The sequence below is a fragment of the Marmota monax genome, unplaced genomic scaffold (assembly GCF_021218885.2).
Source record: "Marmota monax isolate L192 unplaced genomic scaffold, Marmota_monax_Labrador192_F-V1.1 WCK01_AAM20220418_F8-fsc00001, whole genome shotgun sequence".
Taxonomy (NCBI): Eukaryota; Metazoa; Chordata; class Mammalia; order Rodentia; family Sciuridae; genus Marmota; species Marmota monax.
This window is the reverse complement of record NW_026693777.1, coordinates 42686132-42712988: the sequence shown is the minus strand read 5'-3', so window position 1 is coordinate 42712988 and position 26857 is coordinate 42686132. Positions and strand designations below refer to the sequence as shown.

At 43.2% G+C, this 26857-nt stretch overlaps 1 protein-coding gene across 1 annotated transcript; it reads right to left on the bottom strand.

Moving 5' to 3' along the window:
* Positions 1-553: 553 nt before the first annotated feature.
* Ivd (isovaleryl-CoA dehydrogenase) lies at positions 554-14434 on the bottom strand. The gene is made up of 12 exons (XM_046460755.2): positions 14242-14434; positions 12643-12732; positions 12412-12463; positions 9021-9190; positions 7736-7829; positions 7422-7558; positions 5921-6017; positions 4151-4244; positions 3550-3631; positions 2865-2969; positions 2691-2763; positions 554-1513 (listed from the first exon to the last, which is right to left on the bottom strand). Exons 1-12 carry the CDS (start codon positions 14392-14394, stop codon positions 1380-1382), a joined length of 1281 nt encoding a protein of 426 aa, XP_046316711.1. The 5' UTR covers positions 14395-14434; the 3' UTR covers positions 554-1379.
* Positions 14435-26857: the final 12423 nt, after the last annotated feature.

The window sequence follows — 26857 nt, the reverse complement described above, 5'->3', positions numbered from 1 at the left end:
TTCCTCTTTTGGGAACTTAGAGGGGGTAGAATAACATAGACCTATTCCTCTCAGACCAGGTTCCATCTAGGATGCTGTGTAGAAGGGCCCCAGGCTGGAATTCTCAGAACACTCCCATTGTTGCTGCTAGCAATCTGGATCTTAGCTCTAGTTCTGACCTTGAAAAAGTTAAATTATCTTGATCTTAAAAACAAAACAAACAAACAAACCCCAAAACAAAATACCTCAAGGATGGTTTTCAGAAATTTATAAGATACAGTTCCAGGATCCTACTACTCTGGGGTCCCTCCTTTCTTTAAAAAAAAAAAAAGTCACTGAAGTGTTGGGATAGTAGCTTAGTGGTAGAGCACTTGCCTTGCATGGGTTCAATCCCTAGCATCACAAACAAAACAAACACACACATGCACACACACAAAACCAAATCACTGGGAGCAGGTTGGAGGGAAGGAATAGGACTTGGGCCATCCATTCTCCAAGGACATGTGCTGTATCCAGAAAGAAGTCAGGAGCAGTAATTGTTTTTCCTCCAAAACACCATTTAGGAGCGGATGGGTTTGTTTCACAATATGTTTAATACAAAATGGCAGCAGCCACTGTGCAGTTGTAACAAAATTAGCCATAGGGTGTCTCAAGAAATGTATACAGGCAACCCCTGCTGGAGTTGAGCCAGACAACCCAGGCCTGCTTGGGCAGGCAAGGCCTTCACCTGCTGCCCAGTAGATGAGGAAGGTTACTTTACCAGATCTCACTGGTCTCTGTGACAGAGCAGCACAGAACAGCTCAGAGGTGCTGCCAGAGGGGCCAGCATGAGCTAATTCTCCACAATTCTCTTTTGTTCCCCAGGCAGACTCTGTAGCACAGGTGTTCCCAAATGGTTGGGAGCTGCTGACTCAAGAAGCCAGCAAACAAGGATGGATTTTTGGCTTTTCTTTTTCCCCAGAAAAGAGACCAACAAGTTTGAGTAAATGAAGGGGGCAATGATTCTGCTGTACTTGAACAGAGAGGGCTCCCTGCCACAGGCTCACCTAAAAGAAGGGGTGGGTACCTACATACCTCCAGGCTACCTTAGGAGGTGGGAGCATCAGGCTTTGAAGTTGAAGAGCAGAGAGCAAGGGCACAGAGTCACCAAAGCCCTCCTAAAGCTCTCAGAAAAGATAATATGCTTCCTGCTGAGTCCATTTTAGGCTTTCCCTGGCTGGTTGGCCCACAGTGCTTGGCAACCAGTGTAGAAGACTCCCCGTCCAGCAGAGGCTTGAGAGCTGTAGCCAGAAGGGAAGCGGAGCAGCAGGGCCTGCTTCGGGCAGCCAGGAGGCTACCATGTCTGTGCTTCCAAAGAAAGGCCTCTAGGTGCTGGGAGAAAGGGGTGGTGGATCTTGGGGCTAGTGGAAATCTGCGTTGAAGGCTCTGCCAATGACCAACCGTCTCACCTCACTGGTCCCAGCCCCGATCTCATACAGCTTAGCATCTCGAAGAAAGCGGCCCATGGGAAAGTCATTTATATAGCCATTGCCACCTGCAACAGGGTTTGAGAAGAGAAGAAAGGACAACAGAAGCAATGGGCAGTGTAGCAAAGCAAGGAAAACAAACAGAAGGCCAAGTGCAGTCATCCCTCAGTATCTGTGGGGATTGGTTTCTGGACTTCTTATGGCTACCAAAATTATTGATGCTCAAATCCTTTATAAAAAATGACAAAGTATTTTCATATAACCTAAGCATATTCTCCCATATATTTTAAATCATTTCTATGTTACTTACACTATCTAATGCAATATAAATGCCATTTAGATGGTTGTTACACTGTATTATTTATGGAATAACAGCAAGAAGTCTATGCTTAATATAGAAGCAATATTTTTTTCTGAATATTTTCTATCTGAATTTGGTTGGAATCCATGAATATTGAGTGCAGACTGTATAGAGAAATAAGCTATGGGAGGGTCTGATTAAAGAGAAGCAGCAAAAGGTAGTGAGAGGGGAGGGCTTGGAGAGTACCTTGGTGGTAGCAGGGTGGGCAAAGGGATAGAGCTGGAAGGCCACTCAGAGTGCTGATGGCACCAGGCAAAGAAAGTGGAGAATCACTGGCAGACATGGCAAAATGGAGACAAGAGTAGGATGTGGTGGCCCATGCCTGTAATCCCAGGGGCTCAGGAGGCTGAGGCAGGAGGATCTAGAGTTCAAAGCCAGCCTCAGCAACTTAGTGAGGGCCTAAACAACTCAGCAAGACCCTGTCTCTAAATAAAATATAAAAAGGGATTGAGATGTGGCTCAATGGTTAAGAGGCTCTGGGTCCAACCCCTAGTATCCCCCCACCCCCCAAAAAAGAATGGGAGTGGGCAAGAAGAGACTGGCACGGCTGAACTGGGATTCAAACCTAAGCATGAGGCTCAAGTCTATGCCCTCAATCTGAGGGTAATACTGAAATGAGGATGTTCCACCTGAAGCATCTCTCTTCCCATTTTCTAGTATCCACGAGAGCAGGGGGGTGGTTGAGAGGGGGCACTGTTGAAGGCAGTAGCAATTAGTGGTCTCTAGCACTTTCTCATCTACTTTTCCACTTCCTCCTAAAGGGGGCAGAGCCAGGAGGTGGTAGCTCAATTGTGGCTAGCTTAAGCACAAAGTGGGAAGTGGAGAGGAAACCTTTCCAGTTGGCACCAGGCTCTAGGAAGGAGGGGGTGTTGGGGGCCACTCACCGAAACACTGAATGCCATCCAGGGCTACCTGTGTGGCGCACTCAGCTGCGTAAAGAATCACACCGGCACAGTCCTGTGGGAGGAGGTTCTGTCAGCAGGGCCCTGCTAGGCATGCAGGAGCCAGTCCTAGCAGATGACCCATTGCTTACTCCCTGCTCAGGAGCTGTCCCTCACCTTGGCAGTGCAATGGCCCTCATCACAGGCCTTGGCAACGTTGTAGACATACTGCCGACATGCCATGAGGCGGGTGTACATGTCTGCCATCTTCCCCTGCATCAACTGAGCACAAAGAGAGGTCATTGTCAACATGCTGGGACACTCTTTCTAGTCATCAAAAGCAGATCAGCCTCAATGGCAACCTGACAGCAGGAATGAGGAAGCAAAGGCACAGAAGAGATGGGAGTTCTCTAGAATGACAGAGATGGAATTAGATCTGGGGGGTAAGAGAGCTGCTCTTGGACATTGTACCCTGAAATGGCCCTTGCTATGTCTGAAAGGCAGTGTTCCCCAGACACTGACAGCCACAACCTTCATCAACCTCCCACAGCTTCTTTAAACCAGAAAGGCGGACTAGAAATGCCCTTCCTTTTCCCAAGCTCCCCACCACCTGCAAGCTTCACCCTCCAGTTGCATGAAGTCTCGAGTTCATTCATCTCCAAAAGAAATGGATGGGAGAATGTGCTAAATTTACTAAAAATTTCTGAAGCCAGGCTGCATGCTAAAGCAGCCCGCATTCCAAGCATTCAAGCTCATTTTGCTAGATGATAGTCAACATCCCACAGTGCATGGTCTGCTTCCTCATTCATCACAGAAAACATGAACCCAATAAAAGTACATTTCAGCAAAATATTCCACTCACCTGGAAGTGGCCAATTTTCTGGCCAAAGGCTTCCCTCACGTGCAGGTAGGGAATGGTGTGATCAAGGACTGCTTGCATGAGCCTGCCAGAAAGGAGAAAGACAGAGGTGTCTCATAGTCCCACCCCTGCCAAGAGGAGCGGTAGAATGACAGAGGGAAAGACCTTGAGGAAAGCTTGGCAAGATAAGGATCTGGAACCCCAGATAGGAGGTAAAAGAGCTTGAGAAGCTCTTGTCATCCAGAGGCAGTTACAGCACCAACTGTACAGCCCTTGTGTCCCTCCTCTAAAGCCAGAGGTGGGAGTGGCTGCACCTTTGCAGTAGACAGGCACCAGAGCCAGGGCCTCTCATTTCATATCCATACCACCCAAGCATTTCTGAGTTGCTCCTCAGGCCTCCATCTATCCACCTAATGACATTTTCCTTCTGTGTGAAAAAACTGAATGCAGGAGGAGTAAGTTCTTATTGTCTCTAAGAGAGATTGCAGGGGCCAGGAATCAGCTCCCTTTGGCCCTCCTGCGGGAAGGCTGCTGCTGCTTAGGATAGTTCCATCTGCCACCCAGAGGCTAAAAGAGCGCAGGTCCCCAGGAGCCTCATACTTACCCAAGGGGCCCGCCAGCTAGCACCAGGCGCTCCAGGTCCAGCCCACTCATCAGGACGTAGACACCCTTGCTCTCATGACCCAGGATGTTGGCAGCTGCCAGGATAAATGCTGGTCAGAGGGAGAGGGCTGTCTACAGCCTCTTAACTTTTCATAAAGGGTACGAGGTTGATAACATGCTCTCACACAAGGCACTAAAATATGTTCCTTGAGGTTCAACTAAGGTTCCAGGTGAGAGAAAAGGACTGGATTTACCATTTCCAGTCAGAAGTTGAGCTTCTAGGACCCCCACACCATCCACTGGACACAAAGCCTTGAGTTATTGGCTGTTTCCCTTCTCTCTCTGGACCCACTTGGATGGGAAAGAAGAAGTTAATTGGTCTATCTACAAGTCACCTACCTCTGCCTGGTTCTTCCCACACCTGTACCTATATAGGAACCAGAGAATTTCTCTCTCCCAGCTTGTCTGCTCTAGTCTAGTGTCACCTCCTTGCATTGGGTCCATGAAAGCTGCTTTGTCCAGGAGATGGGCCATTCAGTGCTAGTGAGAGAAGCTGCTAAGCCTTGTCCTTCAGGTAAGCTAGGGCTATGGATAGCCTTGGGATGAGCAGGCAGGAAACTGAATATAGAAATTTGACACCAATGATCTGCCTTTAATGCTGACTGAATTTTTTTTTTTTTAAGCAGGGATTGAACCCAGGGGTGCTTTACCACTGGGTCACATCCTCAGCCCTTTTTATTTTTTAGTTTGAATCAGGGTCTTGGTAAGTTGCTTAGGGCCTCATTAAGCTGCTAAGGCTGGTCTCAAACTTGTGATCCTCCTGCTTCAGTTCCCTAGTTGCTAGATTATAGACAAGTGCCACCGTGCCTGGCTGATTTTTTTTCTTCTGCACAAAGAAGGATCAGCATAAATCCCCCTCCCTAGATGCTCCTTCTAACCACATCATACTTTTCTGGGATAGCAGATTTGGGGGGAGAGGGATGGTTTGTGGCTGAGGCACAGAGACAGCCTAATTGTTGAGCAGATCTATGCCTTTGGTCCTATCAGCACATGATAGAGGTGCTGGTTCTCCCTGAGTGATGCATGGTGTCACATTTTCAGCTGCAGCTCAGGGGAGAAAATACTTCTACTGAAACCAAATCACTTCCTCTTCATTGAATCTGGCTTCCAACAGTTTATTTAGTTGGCTTTTTTTTTTTTTTTGGTGGGGGGGGGGTACCAGGGATTGAACTCAGGGGCACTCAACCACTGAGCCACATCCTCAGCCCAATTTTGTAGTTTATTAGAGACAGGGTCTCACTAAGTTGCTTAGCACCTTGCCGTTGCTGAGGCCGACTTTGAACTTGTGATCCTCCTGTCTCAACCTTTTAAGTTGCTGGGATTACAGGAGTGCGCCACCATGCCCAGCAATTCTTTATTAGCATTTTTAATAAGTAACTCACACAGGTTATCCAGGCAAATGTACAGGATATCTGAAGGACAACAGCAAGCTAGGGGATGTCTTATCTTTCTCTTTCAGCTACTGGAAACAAAGCCCAGGCAGAATGTGTTATCCACAGAGGAAGCACCACCCTTCACCTCAGCCAGTCAGGCATACAGATGCAGGGGATGTGGCCAGGAGGGACAGCTGTCCAGCAGCCCCAGGCCCACAGTCTAACTGCATGTCATCAAGGAGCTAATAATGGTGAGTCTCTCTAGCCAAGGGATGGGCTTTCTCAGCTTGGGAACAGCCAGATCAACTTGTGAGGGGGTCAGGACAGGAGACTCTTACCAGGAACCTTACAGTCTTCAAAGATGAGCTCACAGGTGTTAGAGCCCCTCATGCCCAGCTTGTCCAACTTCTTGGAGGTGCTAAAGCCAGGCATACCCTTTACAGGAAACAAGAGAAGGCTCTGGTTAAAATTGGCACAAGGGGGCTGGTAAAGGGAAGACCCACCTTAACATCAGGTCCCTGTACCTGCCTGGCATTCCAGCACCCCACTCATGTTCGACTGTTACATCCTGACACCCTACCCTGTTCCCAGTCTCTACTGTTGCCAGCTATGTTCTCATGAGAGCAGTTCTTTCCTGGTGAAATGTTCAGTCCTGAACCCTCCGGACTCTCTCTGGCTGTGCGTCCCTTCCCCCAGGGGACATCACTCTCAAGGTACTCTCAACAGCCCACTCAATTCCTTTGTTCTTCTGCTATTTGTCCCTAAGGGAGTTCCACCTGGGATGAATGCACCCAGCTGTGTGCTTTGACCTCGACTACTCAGTTGCGTATGTACTGGCAAGTGCCCAGTATTGGTAAAGTCCTAGTCCACTCCCCTCCTGGCTCATGAGAGGGTATTTTACAACCTGGAGGTTTCCAATCTTTGTCAGGCCCTATTCGCTCGAATTCTAATAGCTACTTTCCCTATGAGGGCTACTGTAAACCTTTGCAAGTCTCATTTGTTAAATTTTCTACCATCTCCCCCACAGCTGTGATCTCCAGCCCTTACAGGTGCCCCACATGCACCTGGCTTCCTACAGTTATCAGGCAGATGGTTCATCCATCGTCACCTGTAACCCATCCTTCCTTCTACCCAACAAGCCATTGTGTTTTGCTCACTTACCCTACACTTCAATTTCTGCCTCTCCAATTGTCCTTTCTCCTTACTAAAAATTTTGGTCAATCTCCCCACTTTGAGCTACATACCAGTCATCCCTTGTTGTTTTTTTTTTTGTTGTTGTTTGTTTTTTTAGTTGTTGATGGATCTTTATTTTATTTAGCTATTTTGTATGCTGAGAATTGAACCCAGGGCCTCACACATGCTAGGCAAGCCCTCTACCACTGAGCGACAACTCAGCCCCCGCCCCTCATTTTTAAAACCAAAGCCAAACTCCGAAGTTTTAATTCATGCTCCTGATCTAACTCCCTTTTGCTTCTGTGTCAAGACTGTGGAGGTGAAATCTTCTCCACTTGTATTCCCAGCTATACCTCAGCCTCCCCTACTGTTCTTGCCCAGCTCACCAAGGACATCCTAACTGTCAGATCTAGTGGCCTCCTTTCAGTCTTCCTCTTCCTGAACCTCTTTGTATGGTCAGGCTCTGTGCATGGCTTCACTGTCTTCAGACTTGACCCATCCTCCCTGGACTCGACTCTTTGGCCACCCTCCTGTCAGTCTCCTTCAGTTTCCTCTCTATCTCCCCCAACCCCTGGAAGCAGAGCATACATGATCAGCTGAAGGAAGCAGCCTCTGGCCACTGTCAAGAGACTAAAGCCTCCCCAACTACACACTCACTACCCTCACCTTCTCCACAATGAAGGCCGTGATGCCCCGAGAAGCTGGCACAGCAGTTAGATCTGTCTTGGCGTAGACAATGAGAACATCAGCATCGGGGCCATTGGTGATCCAGAACTTGTTGCCATTCAGGATGTAGTAATCTCCTAAGGGCAGGATATTACGTTCTTGCTTAGGCTGGCTTGGCTTTTCTTATCTTGTCAGTCCACAGAACTAATGAGCAGTTGAGAAATAATTCTGGAGCCACTCCCAGCTCTTGCTCCCTCATTCTGGTAAGGTTTGTCCCTCTGCGCATTAAACTCCATAATTGAGAATGATCTCACCTTTCTTTTCTGCCTTTAGCTTCATGGAGACAACATCAGAGCCAGCATTGGGCTCACTCATGGCCAGGGCTCCAATGTACTCACCGCTGATCAGCTGCAAGGAAAACCAATAGGCCTTTTTATGACTTCAGAAGCAACCTATAACAGCTCAGTGATCTGCCTCTTCCTGTTCACATTATGCCCTTTCAAACTGCTTTTTTAGAGCAGGGTATTGGTAAAGTCCTAGAAGGGAAGCTCAATATCCATAAAACTGAAAGTGTTTCTTCTATTTCCCTTTCTTCCTTATTTCAGTCTTTTCTTTTTCTGCAGTGCTGGGGATGGAACCCAGGGCCTTGTGCATGTTCAGCAAGTGCTTTACCACTGAGCAACATCCTCAGCCCTTTTTATTTTAATTTTGAGACAGGGTCTCACTATGCTGTCCAGGCTGGCCTCAAACTTGCCATCCTTCTGCTTCAGTCTCAGCTTCCCCAGTAGCTGGATTGCAAGTGTGCACTACAGAAGTTCTCTCTCTCTCTCTCTCTCTCTCTCTCTGAGATGGGGGTCTCACCATTTTTCCAAGGCTGATATCAAATGCCTGGGTTCAAATGAGCCTCCTGCCTCTACCTCCTGTGCAGCTGGTACCCCAGGCATATGCCACCATGATACTGGTTTTCTGTTTCTTAAAGTGTTCTTCAAATGCTGATATATATATATGTACACACACACACACACACACACACAAAGAGATATATAGATATAGTTGTAGATGGATACAATAACTTTATTTAATTTATTTTTTTTAATGTGGTGCTGAGAATCGAACCCAGTGCCTTACATGTGCCAGGTGAGTGCTCTACCACTGAGCCACAACCCCAGCCCCTCAAATGCTGTCTTTTATCCAATCAGGAATTCTGGCCCTATTTTCATTTTTTTCCCCCAGATACTAGCGTTTGAACACGGGGTCACTTAACCACTAAGGCACATCCCCAGTTCTTTTTTTGTATTTTATTTAGAGACAGGATCTCGCTGAGTTGCTAAGTGGCTCAATAAGTTGCCAAGGCTGGCTTTGAACTCACAATTCTCCTACCTCAATCCCCCAGGTCGCTGAGATTATAAGTGTGCACCACTGTATCTAGCCCTATTTTCAATTTTTGACTCAAATGTTTTAAAACAACCATGGGATCCTTCCTAACTGTATTTGTGGCAGCAAAGTACAGAAACCAAGTCTGACTGGCCCCTACCAATGGAAAAGAGCCCCCTGTTGTGGGTGGTTGCAGAATGGCTTTCTTCATTCCCATTTCCTTACTTTGGGGAGGTATTTCTCCTTCTGGGTCTCATTCCCATTGCGCACAATCTGGTTGATGCACAGGTTGGAGTGGGCACCATAGCTGAGACCCACTGCTCCAGAAGCTCGGGATATCTCCTCCATCACCAGCACATGTTCCAGGTAACCCAAGCCAGAGCCACCATACTGAACTGCGAGAGGGACAGTGCAGGAGAGGAGAAAGGCAGTCAGATAAAATTGAGATATTGACAGAATCTTAAATTAATTGGCAGAAAAGAGACACCCTTGTAGCATCTATTCTAAGTTCCCCTAACAGTGTTATCAGGTTGATATCAAGGACTCACAGAACTTGTTCATTTGCTCTTGCTGGATGGCTGAGCTGCAGTTCAGAAGTCAATCATTGCCAAATCTGTCTTTATTTCAGACACTTACGTGGAGACAAGCAAAAACCCCAAGCACCCACTAACTATTACAAAAGTTACAGAAAGACAGAGGCAGATGAAGAAAGAGAGCCAGTCTGATGAACACAAAAATGAGCACAGGACTGTGTCTGAAGCACCAAAACCAGATATAAATCCAAGTCTGTCTGTTTAACAGCCTTAAGAAAGTAATATTTAATGGTGTGGCTTTGGACCCAAAGAAGTAGGGCTGGTAACAGCCAGGACAGCCAGAGCCTGAGAGGAACTCTAGAGGTAAGCTGTACAGCAAAGGGCAGAAGAGATACTAGCAGGACATTTCAGAACTCTCCATAAAAATGATGTTTGTCTTTGATAGAAAATCCCAAATCAAAGAGGCAAGGTCATCTAGTACTATCCCCTATCCCACTGTTTAGGTAAAGCCTGGCAAATCTCTGCGCACATGTTCACTATGACTAGGAAACCAGGGAAAGGCTCTAGGGAAAGCTTGGCCTGATCACAACTCCATGAAGGAAAGCAAAAAGGAAGGGGACGTTAGAAACAGCCACCAGGACTATCATGTAGGAACAGGATTCATATGGAGATTTTTAAATTTTGTGGGACTGGGCATTGAACCCCAGAGCCTTATGCAGGCTAGTAAGTGCTGTACCACTGACCTATAGCCCCAGCCCTAGCTTTTTCTTTTCTTTTCCTTTTTTTTTTTTTTTTAATATTTTTAGTTGTATATGGACACAATATCTTTATTTTGTTTATTTAGTTTTTTTATGTGGTGCTGGGGATTGAACCCAGAGCCTCATGCATGCTAGGCAAGAGCTCTACCGCTGAGCCCACAACCCCAGCCCCCTGGCTTTCTTTTAAAAGTTTTCCCTTGAAGGTGGGCGTGGTAGTACATGCCTGAGTCAGATGCTGAGGTAGGAGGATAGCAAATTCAAAACCAGCCTTGGCAACTTAGTGAGACCCTGTCTTAAAATAAAAAATTGAAAAGGGCTGTGGATAAATCTCAGTGGTAGAGTGCCACTGGATTCACTGGGTTCAATCTCTGGTAATATAAATAAATAAATAAATAAATACTTCCCCACAAAGGATTTTATCTGATTTCTTTCTTTTATGATTTTTAAAGAATACTTCTATTTTGTTCATTTATTTTTATGTGGTGCTGAGGATGGTTTGAACCCGGTGCCTCATACATGCTAATCGAGTGCTCTACTAATGAGCCGCAAACCCAGCCATTCTTTTTTTCTTTCTTTCCTTCTTTCTTTCTTTTTTTGGTAATGGGGATTGAACCCAGGGGTACTTCATCACTGAGCTATTTCTCTAGACTTTTTTATGATCCTCCTGTCTCAGTCTCTAGGATTATAAGAGTCAGCCATCGTGCCTGTCCTTTCTTTCCTTTTAAATGTGGTCCTAGGGATCAAGCCCAGAGCCTCATAAATGTTAAACACACACTCTACCACTGAGCTACACCCCCAGCTCATGGTTTCTAATTGCCTCTTTTTTCCTTTAAGATACATTCTGATTCACATATTCTTGGAGTAGGTGAATAGGGTTCATAAATTTCCAAAATATAATGGAAGAGTCTGGTTTAGAAGCCCCTAGCAACCTTCCCCCCAGTTATTTTACATTAAGATGATCTAAATCTTTAAATGGTTTTATTTTATCATTATTCATGTTATAACTTTATTTATTTGTTACCGGGAATTGAACCCAGGGGTACTTAACCACTGAGCCACAGTCCCAGCCTTTTTATATTCTATTTAGAGACAGGGTCTCTCACTAAGTCACTTAGGGCCTCACTAAGTTGCTGAAGCCAGTTTTGAACTTGCAACCCTCCTGCCTCAGACTCCTGAGCCACTGGGTTCAGGTGTGCACCACCGTGCCCAGACCATGTTGTAAATATCTAACTTTCTATAATCAGCTCAAAATCAAGGAATTAACCTACTCTGAGTACTGAAGAGGAGACAAGGTGAAACATACAGTTGACCCTTAATATCAGGGCATTGGTTCAGGACCTGTCATAGATATCCAAATCCAAGGATGTTTAAGTATCTTATGCAAAATGTTGTCACATTGCCTAAAACTGAAGCACATCCTCCCATATCCTTTAAATCATCTCTAGATTACTTATTATATAAATTATTATATAAGTAAATATATTACTTATTATATAAATAGTTGCTATTCTTTATTGTGTAGGGACTAATGAGAAGAAAAAGTTGACTATATTGTGTTCCACCCTTACTCTCATATCCACAGTAAATATAGGCCTGAGTATGGTGGGCTCTTCAGGCTTGGTTGAGGTGGTCAAAGGCTCAGTTCTTTGCAGAGCACAGCAAGCCAGGCTGGGCCTCTCCTTAGAAGCCAATACTTGAACCAGAGGCCACCAGCTCCCTGTCCTCTCCCCCTAAAAACAAGTAGTAAGACCCACAGTGGGCAATGGGCAGACCATAGAGAACCTATTAAACATATCCTCTGGCCACTTTACCTGAAGGCCCAAACAGACATCCCTCTCATCCCAATGATTTCCAGGGACAAGACTCAGGCAGTCCTTCTAGGGATATACCTGCCCTGACTATTCCTGTCTAGAAGCAGTTCTTTGAATAGAACTTAGAAATTATGATAGTAAAATAGATACACTAGGACAACTGTTTGACCCAGAGAATTTTTATTTGGGGGTACCAGGGATTTAACTTAGGGGCACTCAACCACTGAGCCACATCCTCACCCCTATTTTGTATTTTATTTAGAGACAGGGTCTCACTGAGTTGCCTGGCTTTTGCTGAGGCTGGCTTTGAACTTGTGATCCTCCTGCCTCAGCCTCCTTCTGGGATTACAGGTGTGCACCACCATACCCAGCTGACCCACAGAATTTTGAAAAAAAAAAAAAAATGTTGTCGGTGTCTTTGGGCACAATCTTTCCCTTCCTTCCTGCTTCCTTTGGGAATTGTGTAAGTATGCACACAAGGAAAGTTATCTTTAGGGAAAGAAGCTATACTTACCAGGGACTGTGATGCCCAATACTCCCAGGCTCCCCAGCTGTTTCCAAAACTCCTATCAACAGAAGGGAGTAGAGGGAATTGTGAGAAGGCAGCCAGCTACCTGTGGCTGCAATAAGACCAAATGCTTCTTAGGGAGGCTTCTTTTTACCAAGAGATAGTGTGAGCCCTTCCAGGCAGCAGTGCAACTCAGCCTAGCTCCCAACTGCCCCCTGTCCCAACCTTCTGACTCACTCGCAGGTTCTTGAACTCGTTGCTATGATCAATTTCCTGGGCCTTGGGAGCCAGATGCTCCTGAAGGAACTTAGCCATGGTCTGTCGAAGCTAGAGGGAGAAAAGCGGACAGATGCAGCTGAAACCAAAATATTATTGCATTGAAAGCAGCATCTCCAGTACTGAGAGCACATTCTGAGAGCCAAGCCAATAGTAACCTCACCAAATAGCATTAGATTGAAACTTAGAAGCCTCACTAGTTAATGTTTCCTCAGAGATGATCTTCAACTTTTTCTTAAGATCCTCAGTTTAGATAGCTTGAAGATGATTTTTAGCTTGTATTATCTTACTTTCACTTTATTTATGCTATTATTTTTTGTGTATGTATGTGTGTGGTACTGGAGGTCAAACATTGGGCTTTGCACATGCTAGGCAAGCACTTTGTCACTGAGTCACACCCCCAGGCGTTAGCTGGGATTGCAGGCATGTACCACCATACCTGGGCTTTTTAATTTATTTCTGAGACTGGGTTTGCTATGTTGCCCACACTGGCCTTGAACTTCTGGGTTCAAGTGATCTACCTACCTCAGCTTCCCAAGTACTGCAGATGTATAACCACTGAGCCACATCCCCAGCCCTTTTTTATATTTTATTTTGAGACAGGAACTTGCTAAGTTGCTAAGGCGCCTTTGAGCTTATGATCCTCCTGCCTCAACCTTCAGAGCTGCTGGGATTTACAATATGCACCACTGCACCAAGATTGAAGATAAAAAAAAAAATGCTGCTCCCCTACATAAAATCGTTCCATGCCTTTGCATTACACTCAGAATAAAGCACAGGCTCCTTTCCTAGGCCTACAGGTCCTGCATAAACTGTACCAGCTGGCCTTCCAACCTTCCCCAATACTTTTCTATCCCCCACTCACTGTGCTCCAGCCATACCCACTTCAGTTCTTGGCTTGTGTCAGGCTTTTTACTGCCCCTGAGCCTTTGGCCAAAAGAGATTACTGAAAGGAATCAGAAATTCCTCTTGGTAGAAAGGTTTGACACCTAGGACTGAAGTCTTCAGAGAAGCCCTAAACCACCTAGGGCCCTTGGAGAATCACATTCCCTTGCACTCCATCTACCTCCAAGTGATCATAGCCTCCTTCCTGCAAGAAAGGCTCTGGTCTAGTCCCATTTGTAATCACATTTTTTTTTTTGAGTTCTTTCTTTGTGCTTTGGATCTAATAAGCTGAAAAATGATAGCAAACCTCACCGGCACTTCAAAATGCCTTGTTTATCCAAAGAGAATCCCTGGTGATTATGATGATCAACCAGGAACTACATGTAGATGCAGGACCCTTTTGCCACAAGCGGTAGTCCCAGTCAATCTATCAAAACACCACCATTCTCCCAGGAGCTTTCTTCCTTTGCATCCCTCTGGCTGCCCTGCTTTGGTGTCTCAAATCTTCTCTCCACAGAGGTGAAGATGAGACTAAAGGACAGGGCCCAAAAGGAGAGGGCCAGTTTCCCGCCCTCGCTCCCAAGTGACATTCTCATCGTCCAAAGAGCACAAGCCGCTGCTGAGCGGGTGCTAAACAGAAGGCCTTGCAGCCGGGAAGGGAGTCTGTCTCTCTACCTGCTTCTGCTCTTCGCTTAGCCCGTTGATCACATCGTCCACAGGCAACAGCGAATGGGCGCGCTGGGAAACGAGGCCGGCCAGGGGCGACAGCTGCGGCTGCAGCCTCCAGCTCCGCACACGCCGTCCCAGCAGCCGAGTCGCAGTCGCCATCTCTTCCAGAACCGAGATCCAGAACTGCAACTGAAGAATCTCTTCCTGCTCTACCAATCGGGCTTCACCGCCCCATCCAATCGGCGAAGGGGTGGGTCTCCAGCAGCCAATCACCCTCACCGGTCCGCTGAAGGCCGCGCTCTCCTTTGGTGGCCAATGAGCCCTGACATTTTGTGGCCAGCCCTCCACCGCCCCACGAGTGAGCAAGAGGGATCTGTTGCTAGCGTCCTCCCTGGGTTAGTGTGTGTGTGTGTGTGTGTGTGTGTGTGTGTTAGGGGAGGCTGGTAGAGAGCAAGGAAATTGCCTTTTCTTTTGAGTTGGTCTCCTTGCATTGAAATAGCAACCCCTAACTGCAGGAAATCTCTGTGGGAAAGCAAAGCATTAAAACAGAAAACTTCCCAAATGCTCAATATTTGGGAATAAATTGGTAAAGCAAATCTGGGATAGTTAAGATTTTTAAAGTAGCGCATGTTCTAGTGTGCACGTTAACTCGGTAAAATTTGCTTTCTTATATATGAGGATTTGTTGCTTTTGATTCCTGTTTCCTCCAAATTACATAATGAATGTGCTGTAAGAACGTCAGTCAGGATTTTTTTTTTTTTTAATGCCGGTGGGAGGGTAAAGGGTGGGAAGGAAGGAATTTCAGCCTCTTATCCTCTTTCCCCTTTTGCAGCTTTTCCTCCTACGTGTTGGGTCAATGCCCTTAAACAGCTCATCTCAGGTGGTGTAGCACCCTTAGTTCAGGAATGGGGCTTTACAGTCCGGTTACCTAGCTGTGGGACTTTGGGCAATTTTCTTGGATCTTTTCAGTCTCTAATCATCTGTAAAATAAAAACAATACCACCAACTTCCAAGCTATTATGAAGAATAAGAGATTGCATTCTTGGGCTGGGAGTATAGTTCAGGGATAAAGCATGTGCTTAATATGCATAAGGCCCTGGGTTCATTCCCCAGCACAGAAAATAAATAAGGTTGCATACTCAATTATTCAGCCTATTACTTAGCACATTGTTCTCATTTTTAGTCATTTTTACCACACCTGACTTCTCCCACTTCCGTTTCCCCACTTCCAACTTACCCTACATTCTGGGACTTCATAGTGAGATGTCAGTGACCAAAATGACCAATCACACAGCATTGCATCTCCTTTTTTCAAATTCTGATTGAAATTAATCATTTAGGTGTTTTAAGTTTGTCCTTAATGCTAGAGAGCTCAGGGAGTATGTGTATAAAGGTTATGATTATAAAGCTAAGCGTATTGGTAGCTTTTTTGTGTGTGTGGAGGGGGTCATTGAACCTAGGGAAACTCTGCATCCCCATTCTCAGGCCTTTTTATTTTTATTTTTCAAGACAGGGTTTCATTACATTACCCAGGCTAGTCTTGAATTTGTGATCCTCCTGTCTCAGCTTCCAGAGTAGAGGTATTACAGACATATACCACCACACCTGGCTATTTGGTGGCTTTTTCGAAGACTTCCCTCTGCTAAAATGAGCAAACCAGCTGGGTGTGGTGGGGAGCACCTGTAATCCCAGTGGTTTGGGAGGCCACGGCAGGGGGATTGCAAGTTCAAAGCCAGCTTCGGCAATTTAGGGAGGCTCTAAGCAAGTCAGTGAGACCCTGTCTCAAAATTTAAAAAAAAGGCTGGGGATATGACTCAGTAGTTAAGTACCCCTGGGTTTAATCCCCAGTTCAAAGGAAACAAAACAAGAAAACGAAAACACCCTCACTCACAAAATGAGCAAACCTTGAGTCTTCACCATTAATCCCTGCACAATGCTGGCATCATTTTGTAGGAAATAGGGATGAGAAGCTCAAACATCTATGAATATTGCTAGTAAAAGATGGCAATACATGGGGCTGGGGATTTAGCTAAAATGGTAGAGTGCTTGACTCACATGCACAAAGCCCTGGGTTCAATCCCTAGTACCACAAAAAAAAAAAAAAAGGTGAGACTCTAGACAAACACCCCAATTAAATAGCTTCCACACCAGTCTATTCAATTTTTTTTTTGTACCAGAGATTGAACTGAGGGGCACTCGACTACTGAACCACATCCCCAGCCCTTTTTTGTATTTTATTTAGAGACAGGGTCTCACTGCATTGTTTAGCGCCTCGATTTTGCTGAGGCTGGCTTTGAACTCACAATCCTTCTGTCTCAGCCCCCGCCCCGAGTGCCTGGCTCAATTTTTATTTTTAAAAAGTGACAATCATTCATGTGCTCAAAAAGCTGTAAGAGGGGGCTGGGGATGTGGCTCAAGCGGTAGCGCGCTCGCCTGGCATGCGGCGGCCCGGTTGGATCCTCAGCACCACATAAAAACAAAGATGTTGTGTCTGCCGAAAACTAAAAAATAAATATTAAAATTCTCTCTCTCTCTCTCTCTCTCTCTCTCTCTCTCTCTCTCTCCTCTCTTAAAAAAAAAAAAAAAAAGCTGTAAGAGGGCTGGCGTTATGGCTCAGTGGTAGAACTTCACATGTGGGAGGTCCTGGGTTTGATCCTCAGGACCATATAAAAATAAATAAATAAATAAATAAAGTTATTGTATCCAATTATATCTAAAAAATAAATATTTTTTAAAAAGAAAGAAAAAAGAAAAGACAAGTCCAGCTAAGACTCTTTCTCAAAACAAAAAAATAAATAAAATAAAATAGGCTGAGATATAGCTCAGTAGTAAAGCATAAACTTAGCATGCAAGAGGCCCCAGGCTCAGTCCCTAGCATGCAGAAAAAGAGAGAGGAAGAAATCTAAGAGTTGAAATTATGAAATAGAAAATAAATAAAACAAAAAATTGTTTAAAAATTACTAAAATTGATGAATCACTGCCAAAAGTGATAAAGAAAAATAAATTAGAATTGCAAATTATTGATATCAAGAATGAAAAGTGGGGACTAGGGATGTAGAGCAGTGGTAGAGTGCTTGCCTAGCATGTGCAAAGCCCTGGGTTAGAGCCGTGGTACCCCCCCCCCCCCCACAGAATTGAAAAGGGGGACAGCTCTCAGATCCTATGATATGAAAAAGATAACAAAGATATTTGAGCAAAATATGCCAATAAATATGACAATGTAGATGAAATGGACAGATCCTCTAAAAATAGGTTATCAAAAACTGACATAAAGCCAGGAGTGGTGGTACACATTTGTAATCTCACTGATTTGGAGGACTGAGGCTGGAGGATTACAAGTTTAAGGCCAATCTGGGCAACTTAATGAAAACCTGTCTTAAAATAAAAAATAAAAAGGTCTGGAAATGTGACTTAATGATAAGAATGGACCTGGGTTCAATCTCCAGTACCAAACAAGACCAAAAACTGACACAATAAGAAAATCTGAATAGTCCTATATCTGCTAAAGAAGTTAAAATTCACAATTAAAAACCTCCCCTCAAAGAAAACTCCTGCGGCAGGGTGGAGTGGTGCATGTCTGCAATCGAGTGACTCAGGAGGCTGAGGCAGGAGTATTGCAAGTTTGAAACCAGCCTCAACAAATTAGTGAGGCTGTAAGTAACTTAGTGAGACTTAGTAAGACTCTGTCCAAAATAAAAAAGGCTGGGGATGTGACTCAGTGGTTAAGTTCCCCTGGGTTCAATCCCTGGTATCAAAACCAAAATAAGCAAACGAACAAAAAGCCCATGAAACTCCAGGCCTGGGTAGCTAATAAATTCTTCCAAATAATTAAAGAAGAAATATTACCAACTCATTTTATGAGGTCAATAATACCTCTGACAAGAAACATTACAAGAAAAAAAAATGCATGTTGGTATTTCTCATAAACACAAAAGTAGTAAAAAATAATTAGAAAAGTAAATCCAATGTTATAAAAAAAATGCAGTCTGCCCTAACAACAACAAAAAAAAACTCTGAGATGTCAAAAATTTAATTTCAAAGGCCAGAGGGTAGAAGAGGAAGAGATATTAGTTAATCAGTTAACAACTGCAAAAAAAAAAAAAAAAAAAAACCAATAAAAAGGCCAGTTATATTGAAACCATGACACCTACCATTGAGCTACTTCCCAGCCTTTTTTAAAAAAAATCTTGAGAGTCTCACTAAGTTAGTGAGGGCCTCACTAAGTTGTCCATGCTCCAACTTGTGATCCTCCTGCCCCAGTTTCCCAAGTAGCTTGGACTACTGGGGTGCACCACCAAATTTGGCCCTATTGTGTGTGTGGTTTTTTTTTAGTACTGGGGCACTTAACCACTGAGCCACATCCCCAGCCCTTTTTTGTATTTTATTTAGAGACAGGGTCTCACTGAATTGCTTAAGACCTCACTAAGTTGCTGAGGCTGGCTTTGAATTTGCAGTCCTCCTGCCTTAGCCTCCTGAGCCACTGGAATTACAGGCATGCGCCACCATACCTGGCTGGCCCTATAATTTTTATTTAAGAATTCCTTGGACTGGGCTAGGGCTCAGTGGTAGAGCACTTTCCTGGCATGTATGAGGCACTGGGTTTGATCCTCAGCACCACATAAAAATAAATAAATAAGTAAATAAAGGTATTGTGTCCATTCTATAATGAAAAAAAATATATATATATATATAAAGAAGTGACTTTTTAAAAAAAATATATATACATTTTTTAAAAAGAGGGTACTCAGTTGGTAGAGTGCTTGCCTCACATGCACAAGGCCCTGGGTTCAATCCCCAGCACCACAAAAAATAAAAAAAGAATTTCCTGACTTAGGGCATTAGCACTACTCTCAGTTACCATCATTTTGGGCTTCTTGTCTCAACACATCATTTATGGATTATAGTGTGCTAATAATCATGTATTCCTTTGAGTTTTTGTCATTCCCACTAAAGAGAGATCATTTTACTTTAACAGATGGCTGTATGCAAACATTTAAAACTTTTTGAGAGGTAACAGCATACCAAGAAGAGTACTAATTGTGACTGTCACAGGATGATACCAAGAGTATGGAGCATGCTCTTGCTATAGTTTGGATCTTGAAAATTTTCCAAAGGCCCATGTGTTAAATGTCATGAAGTGAACAGGACTTTTCTGCCACAAACACAATCCTGCTATGATGGGCTGTATTGCCACCAGCCCAAAGCAACAGGGCCAATAAAACATGGACTAAAGCTTCTCAAACCATGAGTCAAAGTAAGTTTCCTTTAAATTATTATCTCAAATATTTTTTATAGTAATAGCAAAAAACTGACTTACACAGTTCCTTGGTGGCCGTGAATCTAACCAACTAAAATCAAGTAGATCAGGAAATAAAACAGATAAGGAGTCTGCCTGTTTTAATAAGTAACCTGTCCATTAATTTTACACGCATCTTCACCAAACCCATTGTATTTATTTATGTGCAAAAAGAAGTACCAGCAACTACCAAATTCCCCTAGTTTAGGTGACAATTAAAAATATCATCTAATATTGAAGGACTAGATTAAATTTAGTGGTTAAAAAAAAAACACTAGTGGGGCTGGGGTTGTGGCTCAGTGGTAGAGCATTTGCCTAGTATGTGTGAGGCACTGGGTTCGATCCTCAGCACCACATAAATATAAATAAATAAAATAAAGGTATCGTGCTATCTACAACTAAAAGTATTAAAAAAAAACACTAGCACAATTTGAACAGTTGCAGCAGGGATGTTGCTAAAGTCATGTACTAGCTAGACTAAAAGATCTCTTAGGGCCTATAAATATTTGAGTTTGACACATAGTTAACACAGTTAAGTGAGCCACAGAAGTTATTGTTTGTGAAATTCTGGTCACAGTATTATCCTGTCAAGTGCAAGAAGGAAGCATAAACAAAAATCTTATTACAAGGGGTGCTAGAATCTTGTTTCGAGAACGGGAGTCTTACTATGAAAATCTTGGGTGGGAAAAGCTGCACACAGTGTGAAGATAACTTCTGGTTTTGACTTTCAGTCTGTTTCTGGTTGTGGCATTAGGTGTTCTGGTGATCATATCAGACAAGGCTTGTTTTAGTTAGCTTTTTTGTTTCTGTGACCGAGACAAGCACTTAGAGAAGGGAAATTTTATTTAAGACATTATAAGTCAGGATTCTCCTATGAGAACAGAATCAACAGGAAGCATAATTATAAAAAGGGGATTTATTAGGTTGGTTTACAGAACAGAAGATGGATAGTCCACAATGGCCGTCTGCAGGCTGGAGAGCTGGAAGAACCAGTACCTGTGCAGTCCAAGAGGATGAAGCAATGGCGCTACCCCAGTCCAAGACAGAAGGCTTCTGGAGAATTGCTGGAAGAGGCTGCTTTGGAAGAGTGAAGAGGCAAGAGTCTGATATCCTCAGATGATAGCAGCAGCAATCAAGAACCTGTCCAAGAAGAATTAACTTGCATCTGCTGCTGCTGCCTCTTTCTTCCAATTTTAATTCCATCCAAACCATCATCCTATTGGACAGTGCTGCCCATGCTTAGGGCGGGTCTCCATTTCAGTTGGCTATCCCACATGCCAATCATTCCTAGACACACCTTCATCAACACACCCATGAGGCTCTTAATCCTTGTTATCTCTTAATCCGATCAAGTTGATAATTCAAACTAACCATTACAGGATTCATGGTTTAGCAATTTCATTGCTCTAGGCCTAAGGAGATGTAGCACATTATGGAGGAAGGGCCCAGTGAAGGAAAGCTGCTCAGGTCAGGGAAGGATCAGGGAAAAAGAAGGAAGAAGGGACTCCAGGGAAGTTGCACCCTTCCAGGCATGCCCCCAAGACCCATGTCCTCCAGGCACACCCCACCTGCCTACAGTTACCACCCAGTCCATCCATTCAAACTAGGGTAGAATATTACAGCTCTCATAATCGAATCATTTCATCTTTGAATGTTCTTTCATTAAGAGGAGATTTTTTTGGGGGGATACCATATATCCAAACCATATCAAGGCTGTCTGTAATTTCTCTTGAAATTTACATGAAATTGTCCAGTTTTGTCTTATTGAGTTTTTATTTTTAGTTGGAGAGTTGTAATCAGATGTTATAGAAAACTAGAATTCAGAATCCAATCCAGTCTACAGGTACATCATAGAAACTCAAAAGCAATGATCAGGGTTACAATATAATAACAGGTATACTACAATTTTCTTCTGCAATGTGATTTTTCTCTCTATAATCACTTCCATTTCCATCAAGATAATTGTTGTAAGATCAATTTGTTTGCAAAATAGGTCTAGTCTCCTGATTATTTGCATAAGTGTAGCCATAATAACTACACAGGCTCTTTTCAAATTTGTTTTGTTGGAAGTTTGACAAGGAATCTCAGATTGGCCTTTTATAAAATCTCAATGCTAGGAAGTCAAACTGAGGCTGACTTCAGATAACATTCTGTTGATTGGGGCTGGGGATGTGGCTCAAGCGGTAGCGCGCTCGCCTGGCATGCGTGCAGCCCGGGTTCGATCCTCAGCACCACATACAAACAAAGATGTTGTATCCCCCGATAACTAAAAAATAAATATTTAAAAAAAAAAAAACAAAAAAAAACATTCTGTTGAGAGCCACAGCCAAGTCAGAATGGCCCCTAGCATTTTGCCAGAAGTAATGGTTGCGAGGTGAACCATTAAGATGATGCTGGATTGAAACAGGTTGTGTATTCAATTGTATATAGACCCCTGCTGTCCAACTCAGGTGCCCGCTACTTTGGAGTTCCCCGTTGAGTTCTCTCAGGTTCCAAAAGAGTGGGGGCGGAGCCTGGTGGAGAGCTGGGAGAGTTCCCTGGGAAGTGTGCGTGGAGTGCTGGTGGAGTTCGGGCAATAAAGTTTCCTGTTTGAACATACAAGTGCTTTGTGGCGGCTTGGTGATTTGTGCCCAGCCAGACTGCAGCAACATTCCAGTCAAAGCCTTGGTAATATATATACCCAATGTTTCCAATTATATCTTTCTTATTGAATTTATGCAAATAAAGTAATAACCACAAAAATAAGAATATTCACATAGCTTCCAAATTCTAGAGGTACCAGGTAGGAAGAAAAGTGTTTCAATTTTTGTTTACAAAATATACTTTACTAGATTGCTATAAATATAGATAACTTATGTGGGAGACCAACCTTACACGTGACTGAGTCACATTTCCCAGCTGGGTGCTGAGGCGCTCAGTCGAAGAAATGTGGCAGAGCTTTCCCCACCCTTCTTGGGTCTGAGGGTCAGTGTCTTGTTCATGGATGTGTCTTGCTACAGCCCCATGAGTGAAGCTATGCTCACCTGTTACTTTGTAATATAACCCCTTGCCCTGTTTAGGATAGAATCTTCCATGGAAGTGCCTTGTGTGTGTCCCCTTCTCTTACTCTGCCCTTGGGTGTGGCCTACCCAGGTGACAGTCAACCTGCTGACAGTGGACATCATGAAGATAGACTCAGCCCCCTGCAACCTGACCCCTTGCCTCATTTAAATAACTTCTCCTCAATAAAAGGGGTCAGCGCGTGCTCTCTCTCTCTCTCTTCCTGCGGACCCTTAAGGTCAGAGGGGCCGTCACAGCGACCCCAAAGAAAAAGGTATTTGTGTCTCTTATGTGGTTTTATTTCGTGCAGCCCAGTTAGCCCAGTTTAATTGGAGTTACTCCTGAGCCTTTTAGTCATGAGAACAGAAACCCAGCAAACTTAAAATAAAAATATTTCCTTAAGACTGGAAAACAAACATTAAATGGAGGCTGGGGATGTACCTAAGTGTTAGAGTGCTAGCTTAGTATGCATGAAGCAATGGGTTTGATTTCCAGCACTGGTAAAATAAAAAACAAAAACATTAGTTGGGCTTGGTGACCTGGCCTATAATCCCAGTGATTCAGGAAGCTAAAACAGGAGGATTACAAGTTCCAGGGCAACCTCAGCAACTTAGTGAGACCTTGTCTCAAAATAAAAAAGGGCTAGGATGTAGCTCAAGAGTAGAGTTCCCCTGGGTTCAATACTCAGTACCACAAAAACAAACAAAAAACCCAAAACATTAAAAAATCAGCAATGTTTCAAATAAAAAGACATAACAGTCCATAACTATTTTCATCAGTTCCTTCAGCATCATGTAACTAATTCTTGTTTTGCCTGATCTTGGTTAGACATTGTATCATCCCCAAAGAAAAGGGGGACAGTAAAACACCATGTCTGAATGCTTCCTTTCTGTTCCCAAAAATAACCTAGCTAAGTTAAGAGAGCAAGCCTGGGCTGGAAAGTCCAGATACTTATTATCTTAAAGGACACTGGCTTTCTCTTATGCACACTAGAAACTAAGGCAAGTTAGTGTATTCTGTAGAAAGCTACTTTCTTGCATTTATATCAGGACAATTGCTCCTTGGGATGTTGGTCATACAAGCAAGCTAATGTTGATTATGTCACTGCTTCTGCAGCCTAAATAGAAAACTCTTCTGTGAGTGGATACAGGCATAAAATTGAGGGTACTCTGGAAAGGATACCTGTGACTCCTGCAATCAGATACCTCTGGACAGAGGCTGTGCTTATTGAAGCACCCTGAGGGATGGAGGTGCTATCTGTTCAGCCTGTTTCCCCTGAACTCTTGGAGCAGTCTCTGATCTCTTGTAAACTTTCCCCAATAAATCATAAGTCTTGCGCACTGACTCTGGGCACTTTGTTTTGACCTGTTTGCAACCTACCCCTGATGCCCTGGCAAAACTGGGCTTATAGATAAGACAAACATTTATAAAACAACCACTTTTGTCCCAAGAGTTTTGGAGACTTCTTACCCAGTTCAAAGTTATTAGAAACCTGTATTTGTCCGAGCCTCCCCTTCCCATCCTTCCCATCCATGACCTCCCTAAAGACAAACACTTTAGGATTGTAGTTGCATAGCCTCCAGAAATGTATCAGAACAAAAAAACTTAATAGTTATGATTAAAGATCTGGTGAGGGCTGGTACTCTGGCTCAGGTAGAGTATATGCTTTGACATTCATGAGGTTTTGAGTGCATGTGTACACACAAAAGAGCTGGTGAAAAATTGTTATGGGGCTGGTGTTGTGGCTCAGCGGTAGAGCACTCGCCTAGCATGTGCAAGGCCCTGGGTTCAATCCTCAGCACCATATAAAAATAAATAAATAAAATAAAGGTCTTGTGTCCAACTACAACTAAAAAATTTAAAAAGAAAACATAAAAATTGTTATTTGTGACATACTGCTGTGCCCCTCCCCTGACTCAGGCAATGGCAAGGCCCTACTGAGGTGGATGGCGTAAGGTGTCCATCCTCTGGAGGAGCACAGTATATTTCTGGGAATGGGCTGGTTTGTTTTTGTATTCCTTTAATAAGTATAGTTGCAACTTCTCATATGACCCTTAAGTATGAAGGAAAAAAACATGACTTTCCCAATTAATGCAACAACTTCTAAAGAATAGATCTGTTTGCTCTAAATGCAATGATTCAGCTGTGGAGGGTAAATTTGTTAATGTTTAATGAAAAACTCCCTGTATTCCTGTCAAGGAAGTTTTTGAGAAATTAAATTAAAATCTAGAGAAGAAGAATTAATGTTAAGAAGACAGATTAGTGCCTAGTACTGGGCAACTTGTTCTTGTTCCTGTGCACAATGGTTTGTGCTCTTACTCTTGTTTGATTAAAATTAATAACAAGTTAACCACAAGTTAAATACACTCTAACTTGCTGTAACCATGGCACCGGTTCCAGTCAGTAAGTCAAGAAAGAATAGTCAAGGTATAGGCCAATAGTTTGGGACATTTCTAACTATTATTAAAAGTTAACTAAGCAGAAACAGTTCAAAGCAAAACGTGAACTGAAAGTAAAAATGCTTGCTTATGCCTAAGCTAAGAGACATTCTTCTATTCTAATTGTAGCTACGTAATATTTTGTTTCTTTGAATAATGATTCCTGTTTTGTAACCACAAAGTTCTGTGAGCCTGCCAAAATGAAAAGTATATATGATCAACTTCACAAGTAAAGATTGGGATCAGCACCTTCTCTTTGGTGTCTGTGTTGTTTCTCCACCCCCCTTTTTGCCAACTCCTCACCATCTGTTCGTCTCCTGAGACCCCCTGTTGGAGCTGGACTCCAACAACATACAATAACTTACCATAATAACTGAAGAGTCATGACTAGTAATACCACTCCAAAATATGTCAGATTCCTAGGATCTCATATGATTTTTGGATTACATATTAACAAGCATATCCATATAAATAGAACTCAAAGAAGGTTAAACAATATATTTTTATTTGACAATGCTTCCCAATTCATTTAACAAATGAAAATAAAACTCTCTTTCAGACTTCCAAAAACCCTCTGAAAATCCTAAAGTTTATTCAAGGTCAAAAATATTCAATTTTATGGGCTGGGAATGTAGATAATAATAATAATAGAGTGCTTGTCTAGCATGTGTGAGGCCCTGGGTTTGATCCCTAGCATCCAAAAATAAATAAATAAATAAATAAAGACTTAATTTTAGAATTTGATTTTGGGAAGTTTGTCAAAAATATCAAAAGGCTTATTGTGCCTACCTATAACTAGGGGATAAATATTTAAAACAAAAATCAAAAGGCTCAAAACAATTAAATAGGATCAAAGATCATTATGAAATAAAACCAAGGTGATAAATGGTCTCAAGGGCACCAAGCACAAGAAATTACAGAATCATTTGTTTTCTAGACCTGTTACCTAGAAGGTGAAGACAAAAAGTCTTGCTTTTTAAGAGCAGATGAACATTTTAGAAAAATTTATTAGTAATTCCCTTCTAATTTCAGTTAACTTCATCCCACATATGATTTCTTTCACAAGACTCATCCTCCACAAACCTTCTACAACCTTCCATGGCCTTTAATCATTGGCCCTACATTTTCCTCCCTCTCATGTAATCCCAGCAGCCAGGAGGCACAGACAGGAGGATCGAAATTTCAAAGCCAGCCTCAGCAAAAGTGAGGTGTTAAGCAACTAAGTGAGACCCTATCTCTAAATACAATACAAAGTAGGGTTGGGGATGTGGCTCAGTGGTTGAGTGCCCCTGAGTTCAGTCCCCCATACCCCCACCCCATTAAAAAAGAAAAAGAAAAAGATACATATCCTCATATTCCACAGTCTTCCTCATAAAACATACCTTACTTTTCTCTCATACAAAGTTGTTTCCTTTCTTATTTCTTGTTTTAGTTACAATGTATTAGAATTTTATTCCTTAGCAATTGTGAACCAGCAGTCTGTAGAGGAATACCATTTCATCCTTTCTAAAAATATATGCTTCCTCAAAGTGAATTTTTCATGTTCACTAACAGATCCAAATAAATTTAACTTCTTAAACCATATAAAAATAAGATGCCAGAGCTGGGCTTGGTGGTGCACGCCTGTAATCCCAGAGACTTGGGAGGCTGAAGCAGGAGGATCGCAAGTTCAAAGCCAGCCTCAGCAATGGCAAGGCACTAAGCAACTCAGTGAAACCCTATCTTTAAATAAAATACAAAAAAGGGCTGGGGATGTGGCCCAGTGGTCAACTGCCCCTGAGTTCAATCCCTGGTACCAAAAAAAAAAAAAAAAAAAAAAAAAAAAAGTAGATAACCTTTTTTTTTTTTT